Source organism: Agelaius phoeniceus, chromosome 8 (genome assembly GCF_051311805.1).
Source record: "Agelaius phoeniceus isolate bAgePho1 chromosome 8, bAgePho1.hap1, whole genome shotgun sequence".
NCBI classification, from domain to species: Eukaryota; Metazoa; Chordata; class Aves; order Passeriformes; family Icteridae; genus Agelaius; species Agelaius phoeniceus.
The window spans coordinates 31,703,772-31,718,600 of record NC_135272.1 but is presented as its reverse complement, the minus strand read 5'-3'; the positions used below and the strand labels follow the sequence as shown (position 1 = coordinate 31,718,600).

Below are 14,829 nucleotides of genomic sequence, written 5' to 3'. Positions count from 1 at the left end.
AGTTTTGTTTTTCATCTTAACTCTTGTGTTCTAGTAAACTTTCCAAAACTTCTTAACTTTGACAGAAATAGATTAGTGCATAAGTTTATGGTGGAGAGCCAGACCTTCTTGGAATTAATGTCAGGGATTCTGGTTTTCTATTATTCTGTTCATTCTTATTACAAAAGAATACTTGTAACAACAACAGAAAACACAAAATATATTTCTTAATCTGCATCCTGGAAAATAATACTCACTGCTTCAGTTGTCATTGATGGAGGGACTCAAAAATCTTCCCAGTAAAAGTCTGCACTGTGAAGATAAACAATCCAAAAGTCTACTTACACATATCTTTGTGTTCATGTATTTACAGGTGACCCAGCTGGATCCAAATAAATCATTACTGGAGGTAAAACTGTATCCTCAAGAAACCCTTTTCCTAGAGGCAAAAGAATAGCTCAAACAAGATTGTAGGACTAATCATCCTTTGATAAGCCAGAGGCACAGCATCGAGAGGAAGACTTCTCTGAGCACCACCTTGTACTGACATCCAGCTCAATTCCATGTCACAAGTTTGCCTCTTGCAAGAATCCTGAGAAATTGAAAAAAACAAACATAGCTACTTAAAGTTTCACATACATGAGTATATGTTTCCAACCTCATTTAAATGAGCAGAGGATAAAGTTCTGCTATGAACACTGAACATTATGATTCTGTTGCTCACTTATCATCCAGCTTTTGTTATAATTAATGCACTGTTAAAATGTGAGTGATTGTTAAGTAGAATTTTTACTCCTCAAATGCCCCTTTTTCACCAAGAAATCTTGGACATTTCTGCCTGTACTTTTGACACTAGAATGCTGTATATTTGATATCTCACTGAGCCAGTGCTCTCATATATATGCATTTTATTTCTGTGTTTGAATTTCTACTTTGTCAACTAATTTAAAAAGGCAGAAAAGAAAATTAATGGGACATTCTCAGCCATGGAAATTTAACAGTATTATAGTAGAAAGCATATAATTTTTGTTAGTACTTTCTGACTTCTTTGATAAGATGTAAGGTTTTGTTTGGAGAATATAGTTTGACATATATGCGAGATATTTATTTACTGGTTCTGCTTTGGGTCTCAGTTCCAATTCAGTTTAGGAAGTATTTTCCATTACATTGCAGTGTGAAACTGCTTATTGCATGATGTGAATATTTAAATAACATTAGACATGGCCAGTACCAGAAACCTGGTATCTTGCCAACACTTCAGGAATCAGCTGATATTGAATATCAGCTGTTAAAAACCTTTCAAATACCAGATACAAAAGTTCTTTATTTCTCCTTGTGAAAGAAAGGGCAGTTCCCATTCTAGCAGTTTTTCTTCATTCTGGCACTTGCTTGTCTCCTATTACTCTGCTGGTTTAAAGCACCTTGTTTGGTTCATCAAACAATGGGTATTTTAAGGGGTGGTGTAATAAGAAATCTGCCTTATTGTTGCACACTTTGGACATATTAACAATACATTATTGATCCCATCTCAAATTAAAGAAATCGTAGTTCTCTTGTCTGAAATGTATGCACCAGCTACCTGCTACCTGACATGGAAAAATCTGGTACTCTAAATTTCTCAACCATAGAATGAGCATACTGAGGCTAAGACCATAATGTGCAGTTGATGCCAAACCTGCATCAAAACTGGTTTGTTTAGGAGTTTTTCTTCTCTTTTATTTCTTTTTTTTTTCTTTTTATTTTTTCCCTTCCTTTTTCTTCTCCTTTTTTTTTTGTTTTTGTTTTATGTCAGAGCTTGCAGGACAGTGCACAATAGGACTACAGGATCATCATCTGCTAAACTATTTTTTTTTTTCATTTAAAGCCTGGCACATTGTTTTCCATCTATGTTTATATGTAATTCATAGTGTTTATTTTAGCTGAATGAGTTCTGATTTGAAAATTTTATACTAAGCTAAAACCAGTTGCACACATCTTTTAGACTTTCTTTTTCTCTTTGGAAGGATGGTGATATAAAATTAAATGTATGCCTATTATTAAGATGTTAGTGATGCTGATATATTGTTACCTTTACCAAAAATGCGAATTTCTGAGCGGGCAAAGCCTTATTCTACATTTTATAATTCTGTAATTAGTGAGTGCTACACCAGACACTTTTAGAAGTGAAGTATCTGTGACAAACAAAAGGTTTAGAAGTGTAAGCAAATCCTAATAATTTGCAGTTCACAAATAAAAGAATTCCTAGCCAATAGAATGATAAATGTATGTGTAGTGGAAAGCTGAATGCAGACGCTTCATCCTGAACTTTCGTTTTCTTACCCAAAAAAAAGAAAATTCCACTGCGTTTATTAAATAAGAAATTAACATGGATTGCAAATTGGGGTGATGCTGTTTCTACAAACAATCACAGTAAACATACAGCAGGATTTTAAAGTGATGCATATCTTCTTTTTTTTTTTTTCTTCTAAGCTGGCTATTTAGGAAAGGAGTTGCTGAAATAGTGCTTCACGAAGCAAAGCGACCTTTCAGCTAACTTGTTTATATTAATCTGTTCTGTTTAACTTCTGTTTGATCTCATCAGGCTGTTTTCTCTCACTCGACTTGATTTCTGTATTTTGACTATATATTCTTTACTTTGATACTAGTTTTATAAAGTTATTAAATGTGGCTTGAATATTTGTTGAACTTGTTGAAGTCAGTGCTCCCAGGGTTGTTTGGCTTTTTTTTTTTTCTTCTAAACTCCATTATTTTTTCCCTCATTTTGTTCATATTGCAAAATACACTGTCATTATCAAAATGTTCTAGTGATAATTAACTGGAAGTGTTCAAAGTGGTGGCATTACTTCCCTCTGATATAAAGATTTTGAGATCACTATACAGGGATCATTCTGCCACAACGTAAACAAGTGTATCGCTCTTTAAATAAAACGTTCATGATTTTGGTCCTTAAATACTTTGGGCCTGATTTCAAGAAGCAACCATGTCGAGTCACCTTTCTGAATCACACCATCAGCATAAACCAATCCCTGTGTAGAAATATTAATATTCTATGCCATCATTTTCTGCTCTCCTGGTATTCACTTCACACGCTCTGCTGGCATGGATAATCCTCTAGTCACTCGAATTTTGTAATTCAGTATTACCCTAGAACTGTAACACCATTGCTACAGAGCACATCCCTGATTCTGCCTTTTTATCTTCAGGTTCCTCACATTAATGGATTACCATTAAGGTGATTAATGCATTAGTTTTAAGTCTTAGGGAATTACTGTTGCTGGAAGGAATCCCATGCGATGCGTCGGCTTCCGTGGCTCGTGGGGTGAAGGTGGGGCACCCTCTGGTTTTGGGAGAAACTTCCTGCCTGTTGACAGTGGTGTTTGAAATCATTATTAGAGACCATGCAGAACACAGTGTTTGCTCTGTACTCTCTACATGTGCACCCTTCAGCTCAGTGGGAGTGCTGAGGATGTTTCTAATGGATCTGTGTTGGGGGGTCTGTCTGTCCTTTTTAATGTAGCAGAAGAGGACATTGGCTTTCATAAACTGTACCTACTCAGTGACATTAGAAACTTAAAATAAATTTTCAATTGCAGCAATATTTCTACTAAACAGTTATATGATTTCACTCTTCCTTATGTAGGGAAACATCAAGTCACAATATCCCAGAGTCACAGGACTGAAGTGTTTCATTATGCAGGCCTTGTGTCCAGGCTCCCTAAACAATGCATGAGAAGATTTCAGTGTCTTAGAACAGCTTCCACAGCAAGCACAAAGCACATCAGTGGCTGTCTCTACACAAGAAGAGTCACTACCAGGCAGAACCAGAACCTGCTTGGAGCACTCAGTGAGAAATGCTGAGGGTGGAGATGTCTTGTGTGTGCCATTCCTCCCTGGGCCAAAGGCTTCCCTTCTTCTGCCCTGCTTCTGGGGGCTCTCCGCTCTCACCAAGATTTTCCACCATTTGACAAAGCAGAGGACACACAATTTTATTTTGAAACAGTGATGATGGCCTCCCCTAGAGGAATTTTCACTGATTTTATTTCACACTTTGGTTTTTCCAATATTGTGAGGGCTGAGGAGAGACAAGTTCCTGTGCTGGACGTTCCCTAGTCTGCTTCAACACCACCATAGCACAGCTCCTTCTAATGTGTGTGCTGCCCACTAGCAAAGCTGTTTGACTGCCAAAATACAGAATTCCTTTAAGGTCCTCGAGAGGGAGGGTGAAAATCAGTCTTTAGGCTGGCAGCTGTGTGTGCTTGCCTGGGGTGAGCCAACCCAGCCTTTGACAGTGGATGTTCATTGCAGCCATTGGTCTTTTTGAACAAAAGAGCTGAGAGTGGAAACTGGATATTGATTCTGTACCTGAGTTTAGTTTTATTATTTTGTTTGTATAAAAGAGAAGGCAACTGCAGTAGCCTTAATTATATTTTTTTTTTCTGGACAGGTCATGAAAGAAAGAGAAATTATTGTACACTGTACACAGCATGAGAGATTGTTCTCTACCTGAAACTATTTCCCCCACAGATGACAAAGGTGGAGAAATACCAAGTTTAACACTAAATGTGTCAGGATCCAGGCAGTTTTATACTCAATTTAGTCTGATATAGATGCATACTTCTGCCAGCAGAGCCATCTCTGCCCCCACTTTGCACTGGAACCAGGCAAACTAATTAAAAAGTGACCATTTTTTTCCTGGAGCAGTTTTGAGGCTGATGCAGCTCACTGATGGGAGTCAGTGAAGGTGAGAGGAAGAGGAAGGCAAGGCTGCTCCCCCTGACAGCACTGCTGATTTATGTAGGATGAAATTGATCAGGCTCTTTGAAATAATTTTTTTAATATCTTATTACTACCTTTGTATTTTACATCCTTTTGTTTTGGGGGGGATTTGATTATTATTTCAAGCAAATTTAATGCTATAAAGGTTTGGCTGTCTAAAATTTCCTTAAGTCTTGTCAAAGTCAGCATCCCAGAATTCAGGAAATGAGAAGGCAGATGAAAGGTCCCTTGAGTGTGTGCAGAGAAGGCAAGGCTCACTCCAGATCCAACTCTTGGGAGTCACTCCAGACCCTAAAAACACCCTAAAAGTTTCAAAGGGTTTTAATGTCTCATTAGATAGCAGAGAATCCACTCCTTAGCCAGGGCTTTCCTCTGTGGATTCTTTTGTGTAATAAAGACTGAAGTCACACTGCAGCCTTAATATAATTCAATTAAAATGTCACTCAACTGCTGGTTATAGGAGGAGGTTTCATTAGTTCCTGTGATTGCAGAGCTGCTGGTTAACAGAATTGTTATTTTGTACTTAGTACCAGTGAGTTTCCTTCGCTGTTGCCCAGCTCCATGTTGTGACAGTGTTCCCCAGGATCCCACAGCTCATTGTTGTTCCCTTTCCATCCACTCAACTTGAATGGGTTTGTGTTATTTATTGGTAGCAACAGCTCACCACTGATCCCTTTCTCCAGGTGCTGGTGTCTGAGTACCTTGAATGGCACAGGCTCCCACACAGGTTCTTGGGGACATGGCTGGAATCCTCTCACTGTGAAAATTTGTTGATTTCTGTTGCTTCCAGCCATCAAATCTCAAATAATGTTACTTTTCTTTCTTTTTTTTTTAACTCAAGAAAATATGTTTCCACTGTAGTAAACACCGCTACAAATGACTAGCTTAGTTGTTTCTATTTTTAATAAAAGGAGTCTTTTACACCATAAAAATATCTTCTGGCAGGTTTCCTATTCCACGTATTTTTAATAATCCTTTACATTTTTGGTAGTTGTTCCTTGCAGTCTGACAGTTGTTTAATTCAGGATTTGTGTCTTCCAAAAGTTAAATTTCCATGGATTTTCTGATTTTCTTTTTAGTTTTGAGTCTGGCTTCCTATTACATCCTTGAATGTGCTGGTTCACATGACCCAACTGCTTCTTGAGGGCATTCTGTAGTCTTTTAAAGTCAGATACATGAGTACTCTGAGGATCTAAGATAGTGTCTTCAAAAAGTTTTGGTTACAATCTTAGTCCTTTCCTGTGACTTTAATTTCTCTTTGTTATCTTCCTTTTTATGCAGTTTTCTTTGAAAAAGGTAGTGCTATTTGGGTGATTTTAAAGAATTATTATCATTTTGTAAAGTAGTGAATATAGGTATGTTTTCATTCACCTAAAAATGTAGTTTCTATCATTTTATTTGCCTCTATGCTTTATTTAATCTCCTGTCACAGTCCCTGTTAGCATGAGTTCCTATCACTGTAATTATGGCATCCTACTCATGATCTTGCCTTTTCTAAATTTACAGGTAGACCTCATTTGTTGTCATTTGAAAACCCCCGTTCTGTTGCAGCCATTTTAGGAGCTTAAAAATTTTTCTAAGGTGTACTTTAGGAATATTTTTCATTTTGTGTAAGCCTATTTGCCTGTTTATGTGTCCTAATTAATTAAGACTGATTGCGTAAGGGAAAGCATTTCCAAACTGGTGGCAATGGCGAAGGAAAATTTTCAGTGACAGCTATAAACTGGCTGATGCAGAAGAACAAAATAATTTATAATTTTGTGGATGTAATGAAAAAAAGAGGGGGAAGATAATTTTTAGAACCTGCGATTTACAGAGAACACTCCGTTGCTGAAGTACACTTCTTCAAGGTTTAGACGAAGGTGAGTCAGACGTTGTGTGGCTGTTGCAGCATCGTCTAACGTGGGAAAACCAAACCAAATAAACAAACAAAAACACCAAAAAAGTGATCCCCGCCTTGGTGCGGGTCCCCCGCGCCTTCGCACCGCGCTGCCCCGGCTCCCCGGGAGATGCGGCGGAGCGGGATGGGGCGGAGGCACCTCCCGGGCTTGTCCCGGCACCGGCCGGACCCTCGGCCTCTCCCGGGCGGGACGGAGCCGTCGGGGCAGAATTCCCGGGGCGCCGGGCGCGGAGCCGCCCCCGCGGGTGTCCCTTCCCTTCCCTCCGCGGCCGCGCTGGCTCCGCACCCGGACCGGCTCTGCCCGCACCTCCACTGACAATTATTTAGAAATTATTTAGAAGATAATTAAAGCGAAGCCAAAAGAGGGGGAAGCGCTCGGTGCCGCGCCTTCCCCCACGGGCGGGGGCGGAGATGGGGCCGCTCAGCCCGGCGCTGGGCGAGGGGCGCGCAAGGAAAATTTGGGCATTCCCGGGGGAAAAAAACCCCAACAAGCCACGAACAAGCAGCCAACCAACCAAACAAATGGAGCCACATGCTCGGGCATCGCCCCAGCGCTGCCCGCTCCCGCGGGGCTGAGGGCACCGGCCGGGGCTGGACCGTGCCGTAGGAGATTGCGGATGGTCCATGAATAACTTGAAAGAAGTCTGCGTTTGTGTAAGAGCCCCTTATAATATCGCGTGACAACTGGAAAAAGAATACAAGAATAATTTTTTGCCCCAAGTGCGTGTGGTTTTGGATGACGCTGTCGCCCGCCCCTCCGCAAACCCCCTCGATGTGTCTCTTTAACGATAAGAGACTGTGTTTATCTGTCGCGTTCCGTCAGGATTGTTCTGCTCCTGAGCTCCTGGGGCAATAAACATGGAAAGGGGGGAATCCTCTGGCAAATCCGCCCGGGGTTGTCATGATCATGAATCAAAATAAAAGGATTACTCTTCTGCTTTCGGCTAATGAAAAAATTTAGCCTCCAAAGTATGGAAGCGCCGCGATGTGCCGAGCCGGGCTGCGGCCGGGCAGATGCGGGAGCGGCGCGGGGGGGGCGGCCCCGCACCTCGGGGTGTCGGTGCCGCTGCCACGGGCGGGGGCATTTCCCCGCCGCCCCCTCCCCGGACCGGTCGCCGGGCCCCAGCAGGCAGGAGGGAGCTCCAAGGTTTTTAATTACACTCCTTCCCTTTGCTCCCTTCATTTTTCTGCACCCTTTGCAGTGAGACACACTTGGAATTAGAGTGGTTGTGACATTTTAGTGGCAGCTTATTGTGCGGAACACTTAAAGTTTAAAAAACAAGCCCCATAGAAGTTGAGGGGCTTAAAGCAGCCCCCTTTGTGGGGCAAGACATAGAGTTTTGATTCTGGACAATGGTGTTTCTCAAATTTCTTCCAAAAACCTGCACCCCATCTGTGATCTCAATGAAATCGCTTTTCTCTCTCCCTTCAATTCATTTGGCAAAGGCGAAGCAGATGCATGGGACGGGGTCTGAATTTTAATTATTAGGTTTTACCTGAAACAAAACAGCAAATCCTTTTTACCATGTGTTTGAAGTTAGGAGACGGGTAGGGGAATATAAAATATAATTAAAAAGCTCTCGGATCGTTAGGGAGCTGACAAGAGCCTTTTTAATGAACCTCTCGGAGCGCCCTACGGTAAATTAGCAGAGCGGGGCTTTCCCGGCTCCGGGCCGCTGCCCCCGCGGTACCTGCGTGCTCCCGGCGGGGCCAGCGCGTGTCCCCGCGGCTGCCGGGAGGCTGCGGCACACGCGCGTGTCCCTGCGGGGCCGCGGCCGTCCCCGCGGAGCCTCCGCTGCCGCGCACCGCCCGCCTGCGCGGGGCCGCGGCGGCACCGCCCGGGCCCGGCCGCCCCCGGCCCGCCGGGGTTCGCAGCGCTGCCGGGACAGCCCCCCCGCCCTCCCCGCTTCCCGCGCATTAACTCAGAGCGCATTTAACCATCAATAAGGTGCGGGGGGGGGGGGGGGGGGGGGGAAATTGTCTGTCACTTTAATCCATGCCCGAGGGGCTGGGAAATAAAAAGGGAGAGGGAGAGGGAGGGAGGGAGAGAAAAGCAAAGGTCTTAAAGAGCCCCAAATCCACAGGCGAGCGGTGGGAATGCGGAGCCAGGCTCGGCTCCCCGGCCCTCCGTGGGCAGCGAGCCCCGAGCAGGCAGCGCTGGCTGCGGAGGTCGATCCCGTCTGCTCTGGGAGAGGAGCCGCTCTCTTGCCGCACTCCCCCGGCCAGAAAGGGGAACTCCTGCCCGCGGCCTCCTCCGCTGAGGATCCGCTCGGCTCGCGGGTGGAAGAAGGGCAGAGCAGAGCTGGGGGCCGCCACGGGCACCCCCAAACCCCTGTGTCCCCGCAGGGCGCTGTCCTCTGCCGGGACGCGTGGCTTTCCCTCTCCTCAGGCAGAGGATGCTCCCCTGCCCGCCCCGCTGAAGCGGTTGAGATTTCCTTCCCCTCACTTGGGAAGCCCCAGCCCGAGCCTCAGCCAAACTCGGGGGACATCAGCCAGCGCCGAAGGCCCTGGGGACGGACCACGGATTTTTAATTTTTAGCTCCAGCACACGGGGGAGGAGGGGTGATGGATGGATTTTTGCGTGTGTGAGCTTTTTTCCCCCTTTCTGTGTGTCGGTGTGCGTGTGTGTGGATGGGCACAAGCTCTCAGAGAAAAGAAATTTTAGAGTAACAACTAAAGGCTTTCTTGTGCAGTTATTTTAAGGGCTTTGTTCAGTGCCTGAAGGGGGATGCGCCCATTTGTTCGGGAGGGGATTCATCACATGCCCCTTTCATGTGAACCAGAGGTTAACAACCTAATGAGCACTTGGTGAAGAGATGAAGCGTGTAAAGAGCCCGATTTTCCCAAATCCTGGTCTGCTGTCTTGGGGATGTGCTACTCTAACCTCTGCTGGGCTAATAGTCTCCGCACTTCCAGCGGGGAGGCCCCGGGAAGCCCCCGGGTCCAGCGGCGCTCAGGCGGGGCAGCAGCAGCGAGGCGGCTCGGTCGCGATGCCCCGCCGGGGAGCCGGGGGGGCTCGGCCCCACCGCTACATATGTTGGGTCAAGTCTCCCCATTGTGAGCGTGTAAAAAGGTGTAAAAACTCAATCATCTGTAGCTTTTTTAAAGGGAGGGCTTACCCTGGATTTGTTGCATAATGGATTGTTAAAAAAGTAGAGGGTTGAATTAAAACTGTTCCCTAGTCACTTTTAATTAGACCACTCTATTTAATTAGCAAAGTTGAAACATGCAATTAAAATTAGCTCAGTTTAGCACATATTAAAGGAAATGGGAGACGCGGCTCCGGCTCATATTAAAGCGAGTCGGAGGAGAAATGGCGGAGAAGCCTGAGAGTAGGCGAAATGACTCTGGAGGTAAATCAGCCGGCGGCCATCTGTCAGAGGACCCGCCGTGCCCCTCCATCGCCATGGGCCCCGAGCCCAGGGTCCCTCCAGTGACCGTCCCCGCACGGCCGGTGCCGCGGGAGGGACGGTGCGAAGCCCTTCGAGGGCCGCGTGTCTGTGTCTTTGGGATGTGCTCTTCCCCAAAAGCCGCGGTTGGGAACTGCCGGCCCCGGCGGATCCCCGAGGGGTCCGGCAGCCCCGGCCCCGCCGCCCGCCCCGCTGGGGTCCCCCCCGTGCGGCCGCCGGGCTGCGGGAGGAGAGGAGCCCGCGCAGGAGTGCGCGGAGCCCAGAATTTCCCTTATTTTCTTCCACAAATCTTTCCCCCTTGTCGCTTTTTCCTCCCCCACTGGGAGCCGGGAAATCGAGTTAATAATGTTTCAAATACTTGAGAAGTCCGGGCTAACGGGAGTTCCGTCTCCCTTTCCTCGCTCCGGATCTGAAGAGATTGCCTGGACTAGGAGGAATGTGCCTTTTTCTTGAAGGGGGGGTAGTGGTGGTGGTAATTTTCATTCTTGTAATATTGGTTTGGGGATAATTACTTTTAATGTCAAAAAGATTTAGTTTAATATCATCTCTATTAGGCGGCTGGGCGGATAATTAAAAGTGAAGATGATAGCAGCAGGGAAACAGATGGCATTTGCTTACTTTGATTCAGTAGGTAAATAATGAAAAAGTCAATGGCAAACCCCCTAGAACAATTGAAACCTTAAAGAGCACTAACATTAGCAGGTACTTACAAACTGTCTTCCGCTAAGAACGAGATGAAAATACACTAATCAAGAACTATATTTCTCTGGGATGCTTCCGAGGGCTGCGCTGCCTGCGGGCGTGCGTGTCCCTTCCCCCGCATGGCAGCCAATAGCCGGGCGCTTTTTAATTAAGATTTTACTACTGCAACTGGGGGAAGCTGCAGCAGCACCGTTGCCGCAGCCCTCTCGAACTTGGGCACCGGAGCAGCCGTACACGGGAAGCCTTTAGGAGAATCAAGGGGAGTGAGGAGAGAGAGAAAGAAACACCGGAGAAATCGGGGCTTCTTCAGAATAAATATATTAAATTAGCATTTAATTTATCGTGTTTTAGCGGGCTGACCCAGCCTTGAGCGCTGGGCCATGGTGCGTTTCTGGATGCTGCCAGAGTCAAACGCGCAGCGGGGATAACCGAGCATCAACCGGGGCACCGCGCAACGAAACGCGGCGTCTCTGGGCATCCCTGTAACGAAGTAGTATCGACTCCACGCGTCTGGAGGGCGCGGGCTGCCCTGACCACGGTGAGGGTCCCTCTAGCACCCTTTAGCCCCGGAGGTCGGCGCGTTCCGTGCCCGGCCCGGGCAGGGCACCCGCCCCGCTCCCGGTGCCAGCCCTGCTGCTCCTGCGGGAGGAGGAGAGGAGCCGGGTCCAAGCCTGAGTTCCTCGCGTGGTTTGACGCTGGGAGTTGCTCCCAGAGCCAAGCTGGGAGCGAGACCAGTCTCGGGGGCTTTAAAGTCGCGTTTCACCGGGTTTGGAGAAATGAATTTCTCTTTCTATGTCCCGCCCGGGCAGCGGGAGCGCGGCTGCTCTGTGCGTGCCTAAAACAAACATCCCTCCCCCAGAAAGACACGGGAGCGGGGATGTACAAGAAGATTTTATTGTGCCTCGTCAAACAGAAATGAATTGCAGTAGGAGAGAAGGGAAGAAAAAGGGAGGGGTGGGGGGAGAGCAGCATCCACCTCCCCGCTGCCTCCCGTCCGTACTCACACGCTCGCTGGGCTCTGGCAGGCCGGGACAGAGCTGGAGAGAGCCCCGAGCCCACGGCAAGTCCTGGCCGCGCCTCTGCTGCTCCGGGCGAACTCCCAGCTTAGGGGTGCTTGGTTTGAACAAATCTGTGAAATGTGCGCATTTCTGTCTGGGTTCACAGCGAAAGTTTTCAAAGGAAAATACGGACAGGGGAGAAATTATTATTATTATTATTATTATTATTATTATTATTATTATTATTATTATTATTATTATTATTATTATTATTATTAATTTTAAAAATGTCAAACCGGTGAGAAGCGTCATTCCGGGCTCTTATTTTCTAAACGAACCGCGTAAGAGAAGAGCAACACAGGAATAGTTGTGTCCCGGTTGGAAGCGGCCCCTCCAGCCCCTTTCTTCCTGGAGAGCGGAAAGGCAGAGTCTCCCTGAGCCCTGAGCAGGGTGCCGAGTCCGAGAAGAGGCCTCGGCTCCGGGTCAGGAGCGAGCCCGCCAAGAGCGGCGCTTCCCGGGAGCGGCGGCTTCGCCTCCGGGCGCTGCCGGCCCTGGGGGCGGCCGGAGAGGAGCGGGGATGGGAAACCGCCAAGAGACCCTGAAACCGGGGGAGATTTGGACAAATGTCCTCAGAACTTGCTAAATCCCGCAGTTGCGTTACATATTCTTGCAATTTTAAAATTTTTATTTAATAAACCCCTTTTGTTACGATGTCGGATTGGCAGTGAGTGTAACATTTAAAGCCAGCACATGGCGAAGTGTTTTGGAAGAGGGGGTGTCCTCTGCTGGCTTTGGGCGAACAGCAGAAACAGGCACCGGGTGTTTTCGTGCCCAGCTCTGGGACAGCACACCCCAGCTCTGCGTGTCACAGGGAGGGGGCCCAGGAATCAGCCTGGGCACAGAGATGCTGCACCTTGCGTGCTCCAACTTCAACAGCCCCGTTTGCGATGTTACTGAAAGCCTGAGGCTCCGAACAGAAACCACCACGTTTCACTGGCTGATTACTGACCCACTCTTGGGTTGCGTCGGTTTTTTTTTTTGTTTTTTTTTTTTGTTTTTTTTTTTTTGTTTTGTTTTGTTTTGGGTTTTTTTTCTGTTGGTTGTTTTTTCCCTCATGGTTGTTTCCAAACTAGATAGTTTTAAACCGCCATAAACGGAAAGGATAACCCAGCCCTTTAGTTGAAGTCAGAGCTGAAGGACAAGGGAATGGGGGAAATCGGCGTAACCCGTCCTGTGCTGTTGTCGGTGGCGGGCTGCCTCGGGGGGCAAAGGGAAGGTATTTGCTGAAAAAAACCCATCGCAACCCCAAACAAACCTGCCAGGAAAAAGGGAGAACATTTTCTTAATGGTAAACAAACATAAACCAATACTTTATCTGTTTCTTATTAGGTCTGATCGAGTTATACGAATTCGCAATTAAATCCGATGGTTTAAGTAATACTCCCCGGAGAATAAAATTAGTGGTTGCGAATAAAATTAATTCGGATATTTTGACTTGGCTGCTGTAATAAATAAAGGTGTTATAACACCTAAATCACGAGGAGTGGGCAGCAGCTGCACCCGCAGAAAATCGGGTAGGAAAGCGCTCATTTCGGGCCAAAAAAAAAAAAAAAAAAGAAAAGAAAGAAGACGGATGGAAGTGTAACAAAAATATTGAAAATTTGGAGGGCTCTGCAATTGCGCTTTTCGCAAGCACGGAAGGAGAGCGACCAAGGGGAAGTGCGTGTCCAGCAGCGGGGCTGTCCCGCGGCCCTGCGCGGTCCCCAGCGCGCCGAGGGAGCCCCGGGCAGCGCCGGCACACCCCGAGCAGAGCCGGGGCTTTCTCTCAGGGCCCGCAGCTCCCGGGAAGGCACCGGGAACAGGTCCCGCGGCCGGCGGGGCAGCGCAGGTGGGGATGCTGAAGCGGCGGGAGGAGGCCCCTACCACGGGCAGAGGGTTCTCGCTACGGGCAAGGACTCGTGAAAAAACAAAAAAAAAACTTTAGAAAGTGCCGAGGAGGACGGAGATCCCTCGTGGGAAAGAGAGGGGAGAGCCCTGGGGAAAGGAGAGCGCGTTATTTCCCACCGAAGTGCTACCTCCTCCCGCTACCAGCGAAGGTGACGTCAAACCCGGCGGCTGATGCTAAAACAAAAGCTCCGGGGTTAATATACAGTTACCAGCCCGCAGCCTCCTCCTCCTCCTCCTCTAAAATCAGTCCCTCGGGTTTATTGTCCCCGCGGGGAAGGCGCCTGTTGAACATGTAGTCACGCAAACAGCTGGCAGGAGAAAGAAAGAACGAACTTTACTTTCTGGGGCGCAGAGAAAGGATGGAAAATCATACTCACCTCGGGCTTCTCCTGCTGCCGCAGCACTCGGACATTCACCCATTCACCTGTGGGTGTGTGGAGAGAGGGGGAGAGTGGGGGGAGAGAGAGAGAGAGAGAAGAGGGGAAGGAAGGAAGGAAGGAAGGAAGGAAGGAAGGAAGGAAGGAAGGAAGGAAGGAAGGAAGGAAGGAAGGAAGGAAGGAAGGAAGGAAGGAAGGAAGGAAGGAAGGAAGGAAGGAAGGAAGGAAGGAAGGAAGGAAGGAAGGAAGGAAGGAAGGAAGGAAGGAAGGAAGGAAGGAAGGAAGGAAGGAAGGAAGGAAGGAAGGAAGGAAGGAAGGAAGGAGAGAGGCGTCATTACGTACTATCATAAAACAAAATCTCCAAGGGGAGGGGAGAGACCATAAATTGAATTGTCACCTTGCACAGCATATTCCCCCCTCCCCTTTATGACAAGTAACACCCAGGGAAAAAAAAATAAATCAAACGGTTGGCAAGTGCCGTTACCACTGAATTTGAAAGAGCGAAGCAAAGTAGAAGCGGGCCAAGCCCGGGGGTGTCGGGGTGTTCCAGGCGCGCCCCCGCTGTCCCCGCGCTGCCCCCGGGCGCTCCCGGCGCTCCGCGGGCGCGGCGGGCGCGGCGCGGCCAATCAGCGCAGCGCGCGCGGGCCCTGGCCAATGGCAGGCGCCACATTGTTGTCCAATGTTGCCTAATGGCAACGCGGGCCGCAACAATAGCGCGAGTGGCGGCGCGGGTGGCGGCG

The 14,829-nt window shown here is 47.7% G+C and overlaps 1 protein-coding gene and 1 long non-coding RNA gene across 2 annotated transcripts in view; one reads left to right on the top strand and one right to left on the bottom strand.

Moving 5' to 3' along the window:
- The window catches only part of FAF1 (Fas associated factor 1), a 147,438-nt gene extending 144,508 nt beyond the window's left edge, over positions 1-2,930 (top strand). Inside the window, exon 19 of the mRNA XM_054638072.2 lies at positions 353-2,930. Within this exon, the coding sequence (XP_054494047.2) occupies positions 353-436 (84 nt within the window). The 3' untranslated portion in view covers positions 437-2,930. The remainder of the gene's footprint in view (positions 1-352) is intronic.
- Positions 2,931-11,531: 8,601 nt separating this feature from the next.
- Positions 11,532-14,743, bottom strand: LOC143694661 (uncharacterized). The gene is made up of 3 exons (XR_013183312.1): positions 14,574-14,743; positions 14,090-14,136; positions 11,532-12,173 (listed from the first exon to the last, which is right to left on the bottom strand). It is a non-coding gene; the product is annotated as an uncharacterized LOC143694661 (long non-coding RNA).
- Positions 14,744-14,829: the final 86 nt, after the last annotated feature.